General features: G+C 42.5%; 1 protein-coding gene across 4 annotated transcripts in view; it reads right to left on the reverse strand.

Moving 5' to 3' along the window:
• The window catches only part of Edem2 (ER degradation enhancer, mannosidase alpha-like 2), a 148,979-nt gene that overhangs the window by 57,195 nt on the left and 78,427 nt on the right, over positions 1–13,357 (reverse strand). For 2 of the 4 annotated variants that reach the window (XM_068370566.1, XM_068370564.1), the window contains exons 10-12: positions 7,793–7,980; positions 5,254–5,413; positions 4,522–4,812 (exon numbers count right to left, since the gene is read on the reverse strand). In XM_068370566.1, the coding sequence (XP_068226667.1) occupies positions 4,522–4,812; positions 5,254–5,413; positions 7,793–7,980 (639 nt within the window). Of the gene's footprint in view, positions 1–4,494; positions 4,813–5,253; positions 5,414–7,792; positions 7,981–13,357 lie in introns of all 4 variants that reach the window. The other 2 variants (XM_068370565.1, XM_068370563.1) reach the window with 1 other exon arrangement.

Raw genomic sequence — 13,357 nt, forward strand, 5'->3', positions numbered from 1 at the left:
GTCTCAGGCCCGTTCACACTTGATAGTTTCTAGTACTGTCTGCAACCTCATCCTCCTTGTGAGCAAGGGATGAGGCTTTGTGGCAGCCTATAGATCTAACTGCTGAGTCATCAGTAACCATAACCTGGCCCTCCCTGGTCCTAGCTTGATGGAGAGGGAGCTTAGGCACTGATCATATGTGTATATGGTCAGTCTTTAGAATATTGCCCTGTCCCTTGCCTTCACTATTCATGAGCAACCTTTAGACCTTTAAATAATGGTTAGGTAACAGACACTTATAAATGTTGAAAATTCTTTATACAGTATGACTATAAAATCTCGCTAGTCTCAGCCTTGAAAGGAAAAAAGTAATAGTATTCATAGTTCGAAGCATTCAGTTATATACCACAAATCACAAAAGAAAAGAAGCCAATATCACACTAAAGCTTAAAAATTACTTATTCTATATTACTGACAATGATTTATCTTTTATAATGGAATGGTTTCTTGACTTTTCAGTTAAGATGTATTTACAACTACTTTTACCGTCTATAAGAAACTGGAGAAGAGATAAAAGCATTCAGCCATGAAAGACCAAATACAGCACAGCATTCTTAGTAATAAAAGGAGAGTAAGTTTTGACTGATAATGGTATAATCTGTATGTGAATTTTCAAGACTTCTGTAACACTGTAATGGGTTTTTGTCTTTTTCATTGAGGCTTGTTCTGTATTTAGTTATATAATTGTGAATAAATGCCAGTAAATATTGTTTGATAGAATTCCAAGGCATTCTCCAAATAATCAGACCTGCAAATGGTAAGGTCTGACTGTGCTTAAGAGAAATGCAACAAAACATTATCAATTTATGTACCATCATTGTAGCTGTTAGAGGAAATAATCAATATGTAATTTAAAACAAATCCCAAGTAAGTATAGTAAATGTGAGAGTGTGATTAGCATAACCATCATTCATACCCAACAAAATTAGAAGATTCAATATATCTGAAGGGAATTGATATGAGACTTTCACAATATCAGTTCCATCCAACTTCCTGGAATGCCTACAAAAGAGCACAGCAAGGGCTTCATGTATTCATAAAAGAGATAGACTTGTTAATTAAAACCAATGAGGCTCTTTCTAAACAACAAAGGGAGAATCAAAATGTGAGCATGTCTCAAAATACACCACCACATCATATACACACCTATATACGAACTCCTAAGGATATCAATCCTTGCAACAGAAAAATACCTTAAGCAGACAGTATGTTGAATCAAAATAAATAATAATTTTGAAAAATTAAATTCTTCATTTCAGTAAATCTGACTTAGGACAGAGTATTTGGTACAAGCATTTTTTATCATTATTATTATTACTTGCAGTGAAAGATAGAAATGGAAGGTTGTTAAAAGGAGAGGAGGCAAGGAAAAGGTGGGCGGAATATTTTGAAAGTTTACTGAATGTTGAGGATAATAGGGAGGCAGATATAATTGCTGTTGCACATGTTGAGGTACCGGTGATGGGAGATGAGAATGGGAGAGAGATTACAAGAGAGGAAGTGAGGAGAGCACTAGATGGAACGAGAGTAGGAAATGCATGGGAGAGAGATTACAAGAGAGGAAGTGAGGAGAGCACTAGATGGAACGAGAGTAGGAAATGCATCTGGTATGGATGGTGTGAGAGCTGAGATGTTGAAGGAAGGGGGTGTGACTGTACTGGAATGGTTGGTGAGATTGTTTAATATGTGTTTTGTGTTGTCAATGGTACCAGTAGATTGGGTTTGTGCGTGTATTGTACCACTATATAAGGGTAAGGGAGATGTGCATGAGTGTTGTAATTCAAGGGGTATTAGTTTGTTGAGTGTAGTTGGAAAAGTGTATGGTAGAGTACTGATTAATAGGATTAAGGATAAAACAGAGAATGCAATCTTAGAAGTACAGGGTGGTTTTAGAAGAGGTAGGGGTTGTAAGAATCAGATTTTTACAGTTAGGCAGATATGCGAGAAATATTTAGCATAAGGTAAGGAGGTGTATGTTGCGTTTATGGATCTGGAGAAAGCGTATGATAAGAGTTGATAGGGAAGCAATGTGGAATGTGATGAGGTTATATGGAGTTGGTGGAAGGTTGTTGCAAGCAGTGAAAAGTTTCTACCAAGGTAGCAAAGCATGTGTTAGGATAGGAAATGAAGTGAGTGATTGGTTTCCGGTGAGAGTGGGGCTGAGAGAGGGATGTGTGATGTCGCCGTGGTTGTTTAACTTGTATGTTGATGGAGTGGTGAGAGAGGTGAATGCTCGAGTGCTTGGATGAGGATTGAAACTGGTAGACGAGAATGACCATGAATGGGAGGTAAATCAGTTGTTGTTTGCAGATGATACTGTACTGGTTGCAGACGCGGAAGAGAAGCTTGACCGATTAGTGACAGAATTTGGAAGGCTGTGCGAAAGAAGGAAGTTTAGAGTTAATGTGGGTAAGAGTAAGGTTATGAGATGTACGAGAAGGGAAGGTGGTGCGAGGTTGAATGTCATGTTGAATGGAGACTTACTTTAGGAGGTGGATCAGTTTAAGTACTTGGGGTCTGTTGTTGCAGCAAATGGTGGAGTGGAAGCAGATGTACGTCAGGGAGTGAATGAAGGATGCAAAGTGTTGGGAGCAGTTAAGGGAGTAGTAAAAAATAGAGGGTTGGGCATGAATGTAAAAAGAGTTCTGTATGAGAAAGTGATTGTACCAACTGTGATGTATGGATCGGAGTTGTGGGGAATGAAAGTGACGGAGAGACAGAAATTGAATGTGTTTGAGATGTGTCTAAGGAGTATGGCTGGTGTATCTCGAGTAGATAGGGTTACGAACGAAGTGGTGATGGTGAGAACGGGTGTAAGAAATGAGTTAGCAGCTAGAGTGGATATGAATATGTTGAGGTGGTTTGGCCATGTTGAGAGAATGGCTGTCTGCTAAAGAAGGTGATGAATGCAAGAGATGATGGGAGAAGTGCAAGAGGAAGGCCAAGGTTTGGGTGGATGGATGGAGTGAAGAAAGCTCTGGGTGAAAGGAGGATAGATGTGAGAGAGGCAAGAGAGCGTGCTAGAAATAGGAATGAATGGCGAGCGATTGTGACGCAGTTCTGGTAGACCCTGCTGCTTCCTCCGGTGCCTTGGATGACCGCGGAGGAACCAGCAGTAGGGGAATCAGCGTTATGAAGCTTCATCTATGGTGGATAACGGGGGAGGGTGGGCTGTGGCACCCAAGCAGTACCAGCCGAACTCGGTTGAGTCCCTTGCCAGGCTGGGAGGAACGTAGAGAGGAGAGGTCCTCTTTTTTGTTTCATTTGTTTGATGTCGGCTACCCCCAAAATTGGGGGAAGTGCCTTGGTATATGTATGTATGATGTATTACTTGCTAAGCTACAACCCTAGTTGGAAAAGCAGAATCCTAAAAGTTCAAGGGCTCCAACAGGGAAAATAGCCCAGTGAGGAAAGGAAACAGGAAAAATAAAATATTTTAAGAACAGTAACATAAAAAAAAATATTTCCTATATAAACTTTAACAAAACAAGTGGAAGAGAAATAAGATAGAATAGTGTACCCGAGTGTACCCTCAAGAAAGAGAACTCTAACCCAAGACAGTAGATGACTATGGTATAGAGGTCATGGCACTACCCAACACTAGAGAACAATGGTTTAATTTTGGAAAGTCCTTCTCCTAGAAGAGCTGTTACCATAGCTAAAGAGTCTCTTCTACCCTTTCCCAGAGGAAAAAAGTTACTGAACAATTAAAATGCAGTAGTTAACCCCTTGAAAGAAGAATTGTTTGATAATCTATTATCACAGTGTTGTCAGGTGTATGAGGGCAGAGGAGTATATGTAAAGAATAGGCCAGACTATTCGTTGTATGTGTAAGCAAAGGAAAAATGAACCGTAACCAGAGAGAAGGATCCGATGTAGTACTGTCTGGCCAGTCAAAGGACCCCCATAACTCTCTAGTGGTGATATCTCAATGGGTGGCTGGTGCCCTGGCCAACCTACTATCTACTCTTTAATAAACAGTCATGGAATGAGAACGTACTTGAGGTGGGATGGGGTGGAGGGTTAGAATTCTCAGGCATTGGAGGGCTCATGTATTATTCAACAAAAACTTCTCTTGTTGCACAAACATTTTCACAAACTCTGAAGTATATTCAAAACTGAGAGAAACTGTGATATACAGTAAGTCCCCTACTTGAAAAAAATTCAAAGATAACCTTTGTATAATAAATCAATGCTAAAACTAATCCCATTTAATTAGCTTATTTATGATTTTAAAGGTATCTTATAAAGCAGAAGTAGCTGTATGAATTTTTGATACATATTTTATACAAGGTAGCTCAATAGTGTTGGCAAGATCAGCTGACCAAAGAAATAGAAATTAGGGGGTTGGGGGTTAGGAATCAGACGCCTGAGATAATTATGTTGGACTTTTAGAACTTTTTAACTTGAGAGCCCAGTCTTAGTAGGCATCTCGTTCTTATGTAGGGGACTTACTGTATATTGAAACATTTCTTTAATTACATTAGAGGATGTGTGTAGTAGTTGTACACGGCCATCAGGAAGTGCCATTATGGTTATTCCCATATCTCTCAGGAGTCTCATATGTCCACTGTTCCCCGCCTGGAATTCTGAAGCTCGCAACTTGCGCTGCATAGTTTTGCGAGACGGGCAAACATTGTTCACAAAGTTCTTGAGGGGCCTCCTAATAGTTTCGGCAAATTCGTGACGACCAGGGAAAAGAAAATGAGCATTTGGGCACGAGCGTGCATATTCCACATCAGTGTCTTGAGCATCGACTTGGTTGTCAGGGATCTGGAAACAAAAAGCTTATTAAATCTCAACAAGAATAAAGAGTTACACTTTCGATAAGCTTAAAAGAAAATGATAATGGGCCAAGCAAACTATGACCTAATGATAAGAAATATTAACACTGACAATAACCATGACCTATACAATAATAGGAAAAATGTCGTTCATTCTTCAGAAAAATAACATCTCAATCAGATTCAAGCTTTAACTAACTGAGAGAGAGAGAGAGAGAGAGAGAGAGAGAGAGAGAGAGAGAGAGAGAGAGAGAGAGAGAGAGAGAGAGAGAGAGAGAGAGAGAGAGAGAGAAAACTACAAAATTATTTTACCACTATACTTACTGGGACCACACAGAGAGAGAGAGAGAGAGAGAGAGAGAGAGAGAGAGAGAGAGAGAGAGAGAGAGAGAGAGATAAAACTACAAAATAATTTTACCACCATACTTACTGGGACCACGGTTAGGTTTGAGAGTCTAGCAAGAGAAAGAGGTAGTAAATGAGCCTCAGTGGTAAAAATGAATTGATCCATATCAATAATCAGGTCACTGGGTTTAGCAAATAGCAGGTACAGATACTTGAAAGTCTCGGACAACACAAAGGAATCCATCCTGGAAAAAAAAAAAAAATTAAACACCAACACTATCAGATGGGTTTTAAAATTAAACCTACAACTCTTAAATTTATTTATCAAACCGTGAAGAAAACTGCAGTTAAGTTGAAAATAGGACTCATTCTAATTCTGGAAAAAAGAAAAAAAATTTAAAATCAATTTCTATTTTCCCTATCTATACAAACCTGTGTCCTTTAAAACTGGGAATGTCTTTAGCAGATCAAGAACAGCAATTGATATTGTTAACAAGGTAGTTAACGATAGATGGTGAGCATGGGAGAGTAGCCCTGCCAACTCTCCTGTCAAAGACTCTTCACTTTTGACCTTTAGATTAGGACTGAGATGGTGGAAGAGTAAAGGTTAACTTTAAATGACTCATGTTTGTATACGTAGAAAAAAATCACAAATTACTTTTACAAGTTTGAATTTGTTCCTATATATATGCAAAGCTTTTGCCCCTCAAAATATGGAGACTCACTTATTGGTGGTAAGGAAGTATCCTTAAAACAGAATTGATTGGTCCCATTCAAGGGGCATAAGTTCCCGAGATGAGCAAGATTGCTCGAAGCTCTTTACAAGCATAGAAAACTCCCATGAGAGGTGGAGAGGGCTATGTTCTTCAGTTTAAAACAAGAACAAAGATCAAGGCTGAGCAGTAGCCTTCCACAGCTACAACTGAGAGGAGCTATTCTAGGTAAAGATTGACGAGTAAGTTCGAAATCTGCGCTAGAAACATCAACGGATTGGGATATTACTCAGCTTGTGGCTATCTGTGAACAGGTGATCAGCCAGTAAATCAAACTGAATAGGGTAAAGGCATAGGCATCCAGATGATCCCTAGGTGTTTCCTTTAACAATGCCCATGGATCTGGAATAGAACAGCAGGAACTATCTTTTGGAGCCATGTGGTAAACAGATCAATTCCCAATGAACCCCACACAAGACGACTTCCCACTATGCAAGGATGTCGGAACTGCTCCGACCCTACAACTTACCCCTACCCCTACCCCTACCAACTGACCATATATGCTAGAACATTCTTCCTATCCAGAATGCATCTGGCTGACAACTCTATGGTGTGATTCACCTCCAAGATGCGCATCTACTTTAACGACTTGCAAAGAGATAGGGACAATGTGCTACCTTGCTTCTTTATGTAAGCTAATGTGGTCATATTGTTGCTCATCAACAATACTGAGTGCTTCCTCATACATTCTTGGAAACTTGTTATATCTTCATAACATTTTCTTCATCGAGCCACCATGCGAGATCGGCCTATACCTCATATCTCCCTGGAACAGATTGAACAAGAGATTTCTGGAGGCGGACCGGTGATCCTCCAACACCGCTGAAGGGATTAGTGGTGGTGATGTCCATGAATCCCTTCCCTTCATAAATAAGCTCCAATGAGAAAAGGAGGCCAGGCAGAATGATTAGGCTACCACTTTGAGCTTACTGCACTGCAGTGACTATTAGCATACCCAGAATTTTCAACCTCTACTTAGGTGTAAGACTTAGCTTGTCCCAATTTATCATGATACCTGCATTGCGAAAAAAGGCGAGAGGGTGTTCTCGATCCTGTAGCAACTGCCTCTCTGATCAGGCCAGAATCAACAAATCTTATTTTTTTCTTTTTTCTTTTTTAGCTGAAAGGAAGATGGGTGAAAGAGTGAAGGCAGTTAGCTAGTTAACTATGGTAGGGAATAATTTAGAAAGTTAAGTATTAGTAAAAGTAATGTAAGGTGTGGTTTAACTACAATTTTATTCATATAAAGTTACATTTTTCTTATGGTCCTAACATTAACATAATACAGTAATTGTTAATTTTTCTTTTACTATTTGTTTTCTGGTATTCTTAGCTAATGGGATAGTATTTTTTATGCTCAGGATGATCCTTGTGGATTTTGCAAAATGGGATAATTGGAGAGACCTGGGGGGCTTTGTAATGAGACTTGTATTTCTCCTGTTGATTGATGTCGACTTCAAGTCTGAATTAGATACATATCTCATAAAGTGTGCATTTATATCCTAAATTATGACTTTACTACTGCATTACCATAGGTGACTGACTTCAGTGCTCACATACAGTACTGTACAGTGTTTAAGTGTGTTCTGACTTCCATCAAAACTAGAGTTACATAACGTCATAGGAACGGACCCCTGTTGTAATCCATGGACCTACTCTATTTCCTTATATGCAGTTTTGTCAAATGTGGTTTGGATAAATTGGTATTTCCACATCACATACAGTACAAGGTCTTTACATGAACTACTTGTCATCAGAAAAAATCAAGACTGTTGGAAATGCAAATAGATGGGAAAATAACTTCTTTCAGTGATGATGAAGATAACCAAAAAGTTTAATACATTCTCTCACCTATCTTCGTGTACACCTGTGCGTACATCTTTAACAGCAGCATAACCACAGGGGACCCAAGCATGCTTCTGCAATGAACGCAATACTTGCTCTCCAACTCGCAGATAGTATGGATCATCTGTGGCAAGGTACAAGAGGTAGGTAGATTCTAGGAACTCTGGTCGGAGTGGATGACCTCCCCAATGGACCTGAAATAAAACAAACTTCTGATTATTTCACTTATATAAAGTGTTTCTTCGACACAGCAGTTTTATTCATGCCACATTATGTGGAGAAAGTCACTAATGAATTAGTTGAACAACATATATCCTACTTAAAATGGCTAGTCCTTCCTTAATAAGGGGATAACCTATTTCATATCAAAACCTATCATTCTTTGTCATCTGAAAAGAGATGAAATTTTTAAAATTTATAATTGATTAAGAAATGTAAGCACAGCTCTATAAAAGAATATACCAAATACCTGATATGACTGACTGAATACTTTGCAAGGAAGTACAAATGACAGGACTACAAAAAATGATATTTTAATTATAAAATAAATTTTTGAATATACTTACCCGGTGAATATATATAGCTGCAACTCTCTTGCTCGACAGACAAAAAACTGTAAAAAACTCGCCAGCGATCGCTATACAGGTTGCGGGTGTGCCCATCAGCGCCAACTGTCGGCCAGATACCATACTCAATGTAAACAAAGACTCAATTTCTTCTCATCCCACTGCGTCTCTATTGGGGAGGAAGGGAGGGTCGTTTAATTTATATATTCACCGGGTAAGTATATTCAAAAATTTATTTTATAATTAAAATATCATTTTTAAATATTTAACTTAGCCGGTGAATATATATAGCTGATTCACACCCAGGGTGGTGGGTAGAGACCAGTTAAATATGTTTACATCTTATGAGCTAAGAGTTTTTATTTCATTTTAGAAGTTATCAAAATAACAAAAACAAAATAAATAGGTACCTGGTAAGGGATTCGACTTAGACGATTACTCTGCCTTATAAGTACGTCTTCCTTACGGAGCCTCGCGATCCTCTTAGGATGCTGACAGACCCCTAGGAGCTGAAGTATCAAGGGCTGCAACCCATACAACAGGACCTCATCAAACCCCTAATCTGGGCGCTCTCAAGAAATGACTTTGACCACCCGCCAAATCAACCAGGATGCGAAAGGCTTCTTAGCCTTCCGGACAACCCATAAAAACATTAAAATATTTCAAGAGACAGATTAAAAGGATATGGAATTAGGGAATTGTAGTGGTTGAGCCCTCACCCACTACTGCACTCGCTGCTACGAATGGTCCCAGTGTGTAGCAGTTCTCGTAAAGAGACTGGACATCTTTCAAGTAAAATGACGCGAACACTGACTTGCTTCTCCAATAGGTTGCGTCCATTATACTTTGCAGAGATCTATTTTGCTTAAAGGCCACGGAAGTTGCTACAGCTCTAACTTCGTGCGTCTTCACCTTAAGCAAAGTTCGGTCTTCCTCACTCAGATGTGAATGAGCTTCTCGTATTAACAATCTGATAAAGTATGACCAAGCATTCTTTGACATAGGCAAGGATGGTTTCTTAACTGAACACCATAAAGCTTCAGATTGGCCTCGTAAAGGTTTAGTACGCTTTAAATAGAACTTAAGAGCTCTAACAGGGCATAAGACTCTTTCTAGTTCATTGCCTACGATCTCCGATAAGCTGGGAATATCGAAAGATTTAGGCCAAGGCCGAGAAGGCAGCTCATTTCTGGCTAGAAAACCAAGTTGCAGCGAACAAGTGGCTTTTTCCGACGAAAATCCGATGTTCTTGCTGAAGGCATGAATCTCACCGACTCTTTTAGCCGAGGCTAAGCATACCAGGAAAAGAGTCTTAAGAGTGAGATCTTTCAGGGAGGCTGATTGTAACGGCTCCAACCTGTCTGACATGAGGAATCTTAGTACCACGTCTAAATTCCATCCAGGGGTAGCCAAACGACGCTCCTTGGTGGTCTCAAAAAGACTTAAGGAGGTCTTGCAGATCTTTATTGTTGGAAAGATCTAAGCCTCTATGCCGGAAGACCGATGCCAACATGCTTCTGTAGCCCTTGATAGTGGGAGCTGAAAGGGATCGTCCTTTTCTCAGGTATAAGAGAAAATCAGCTATTTGAGCTACAGAGGTACTGGTCGAGGATACAGAAACTGACTTGCACCAGTCTCGGAAGACTTCCCACTTCGATTGGTAGACTCTAATGGTAGACGCTCTCCTTGCTCTAGCAATCGCACTGGCTGCCTCCTTCGAAAAGCCTCTAGCTCTCGAGTCTTTCGATAGTCTGAAGGCAGTGAGACGAAGAGCGTGGAGGCTTTGGTGTACCTTCTTTACGTGTGGCTGACGTAGAAGGTCTACCCTTAGAGGAAGACTTCTGGGAACGTCTACTAACCATCGAAGTACCTCGGTGAACCATTCTCTCGCGGGCCAGAGGGGAGCAACTAACGTCAACCTTGTCCCTTCGTGAGAGGCGAACTTCTGCAGTACCTTGTTGACAATCTTGAACGGTGGGAATGCGTAGAGATCCAGATGTGACCAATCTAGGAGGAAAGCATCTATATGTATTGCTGCTGGGTCCGGGACTGGGGAGCAATAGATTGGAAGCCTCTTGGTCAGCGAGGTTGCAAAGAGATCTATGGTTGGTTGACCCCAAGTCGCCCAAAGTCTCTTGCACACATCCTTGTGGAGGGTCCATTCGGTTGGAATTACTTGCCCTTTCCGACTGAGACAATCTGCTATGACGTTCAAGTCGCCTTGGATGAACCTCGTTACTAGGGAGATGTCTTGACCTTTTGACCAGATGAGCAGGTCCCTTGCGATCTCGTACAACGTTAGTGAGTGGGTACCTCCTTGTTTGGAGATGTACGCCAAGGCCGTGGTGTTGTCCGAGTTTACTTCCACCACTTTGCCTCGAAGGAGATACTCGAAGCTTTTCAAGGCCAGATGAACTGCCAACAGCTCCTTGCAGTTGATATGCATGCTCCTCTGACTCGAGTTCCACAGACCTGAGCATTCCCGACCGTCCAGTGTCGCGCCCCAGCCCAAGTCCGATGCGTACGAGAAGAGAACGTGGTGGGGAGTCTGAACAGCCAGGGGAAGACACTCTCTTAGGTTGATATTGTCCTTCCACCAAGTCAGACAAGACTTTATCTTTCCGGAAATCGGGATCGAGACCGCTTCTAGCGTCTTGTCCTTTTTCCAGTGAAAAGCCAGATGGTATTGAAGAGGACGGAGGTGTAGTCTTCCTAGTGATACAAACTGTTCCAGGGATGACAGCGTCCCTACCAGACTCATCCACAGCCTGACTGAGCAGCGTTCCTTCTTCAGCATCTTCTGGATGGATTGCAGGGCTTGATCTATTCTGGGGGCTGATCGTCTTGTTGTTCAGCAACGTCCTCATCAGATAGTTCCTCATCCGAAAACTGATGAGGAAACGGCAACGGAGTGGGCAACGTCTGGCTCGCTGAGTCCGGTCGCACTGGTGTATGCGTGACGGAGCCAGACGCAACGTCATGGAACTGCTGCACAGTCTGTGAACTGTCAACAACCATGGGTGCGCGAGGACGCACAGCGTCCACCCGAGACTGTCTAGACCGTCTGGGTTGTGCAGTCAACACCATACCGGGTTGCGGAGGTTGACGCACCGCGTCAAAACAAGTCACCTCTGATGGTTGTTGAACGTCCTGAACGTCAACAACCACCTCCGAGCGTCGCTTAACGTCAACGTGCGGCTGGCAACCCACACTGGGTCGCATCGGTGGAGCAACCACCTCAACTGGTAGACGCGAGAAGGTTACCTCAGCGTCAACAGGACGCACAACCGACCGCTTGGAAGGTTGTTGGCCAGAAGGTTCAGCAGCAACCTTCTCCGCATTAAAGTCCTCCATCAAGGATGCAAGCTTGGACTGCATGTCTTGCAGCAAAGCCCATTTAGGGTCTACGGGAGCAGGTGCGGCAACAGACGGGGTTAGCGACTGAGGCGGTACCGCTTTCCATCCCTGAAAGCCTTGTTTATGCATGACATAATTGTACAGCAAAACTTCAAAGGCTCGAAAACAGCTGTGAAGTTGACCTGTAAAATCTTGGAGCGTCTCCTGGCCAGGCGCCAGGGAGAGTCTACGAGATTTGAGAAGTCTATCTGGGCAGAGGCAGGAACTCCCAAGCCGAGAACTTCTCTCGTGTCATATCAGACTCTCGCTCTATAAGCCAGTTTAAAAGAAGGGAAAGCAAAGGCTGTATCCCCCAAACTCCTCCTTGTGATAAACCAGTCGCCTCGCAAACGTAAAGCTCTCTAGGAGAGCGAGAGAGCACTAGCTTATAAACAACGGCTTCGAAGTAGCTAGGCCTAGTGTAAGCTCTGACGTTTAGGCGAACGAGGAGCAGCAGTTACAAAAAGATCCGGACAAAGATCCTTAAAAATCAGCATGATTTAATTAAAGTCCATAGAGGGCTAAGCAGCTTTAGGCTCCTCTCTGTCTGACAGAGTCCTCAAGGGAATATCAGTAGGAGGGGGAACAGCAACTTCCTCATCTAAAGGAACCTTGTCCGATAATAGCCGAGTCTCAAGCAAGGGAGAGACCTACCGTGGTGGCAATGCTTTACAAGCAGAGTCCACACGCACTGGTGCATTAGTAGCGGACCAGGACGCAGCGTCATGTAACTGCTTGACAGTCTGTGAACTGTCAACAACAACAGGTGCGAGAGACCAGGACGCAACGTCATGTAACTGCTTGACAGTCTGTGAACTGTCAACAACAACAGGTGCGTGAGGACGCACAGCGTCCACTCGAGACTGTTTTGACTGCCTAGACTGAGCAGTCAAAACAACTCTAGAATGCGGAGGTTGACGCCCAGCGTCAAAACAAGTCAACTCCGATTGTTAGCGAACGTCCTGAACGTCAACAGGAGCATCAGCAAGTGGCCTAACGTCCAAATGTGGCTGAAAATCCACACGAGACCGCATCGAGTGTGGTTCTAAACAACCTGACTGACGTGACTTAGCTACGCCAACGTCAACAGGACGCACAAAGGAACGTTAGGTTGGCTGAAAGCCAGGATCTCGATGAGATAAACGGCTAGGCTCAACGGACTAATCGGCAGAATAGTCTTCCATAAGGGAGGCAAGCTTATTCTGCATGTCTTGCCGTACAACCCATTTAGGATCAACGGAAATGGTTGCGGTAAGAGACGAGGGTAACGTCTGTGACCGCAACACTTTGCCAACAAAAAAGACTCTCGGAGTCTGTGTTACGCTTTTGTTAGGCGGCGAGCAGTTTTCCGATGACTGCATAGGGTCAGAGCTGTCCTAATGGCTGCAACCAGGACACTGGCCCTGTCCTGAAAGGACTGACTTTCGCTTAAGGGCCTCGAAACCTTGTTTCAGGTTTCTTATGCGAAAAGCCTTCGGATGACGAGGAGAAAATTGTCTCTCTCGCCTTATGGTAGGGGAGATCTTGGTAAGATACACCCGATACCATAGAGGGAAACGTCTGTTCGCTGATCAAGGCCTCTCGAACCCATAAGTCGTACGACATTACT

Source organism: Palaemon carinicauda, chromosome 3 (assembly GCF_036898095.1).
Source record: "Palaemon carinicauda isolate YSFRI2023 chromosome 3, ASM3689809v2, whole genome shotgun sequence".
Lineage (NCBI taxonomy): Eukaryota > Metazoa > Arthropoda > Malacostraca > Decapoda > Palaemonidae > Palaemon > Palaemon carinicauda.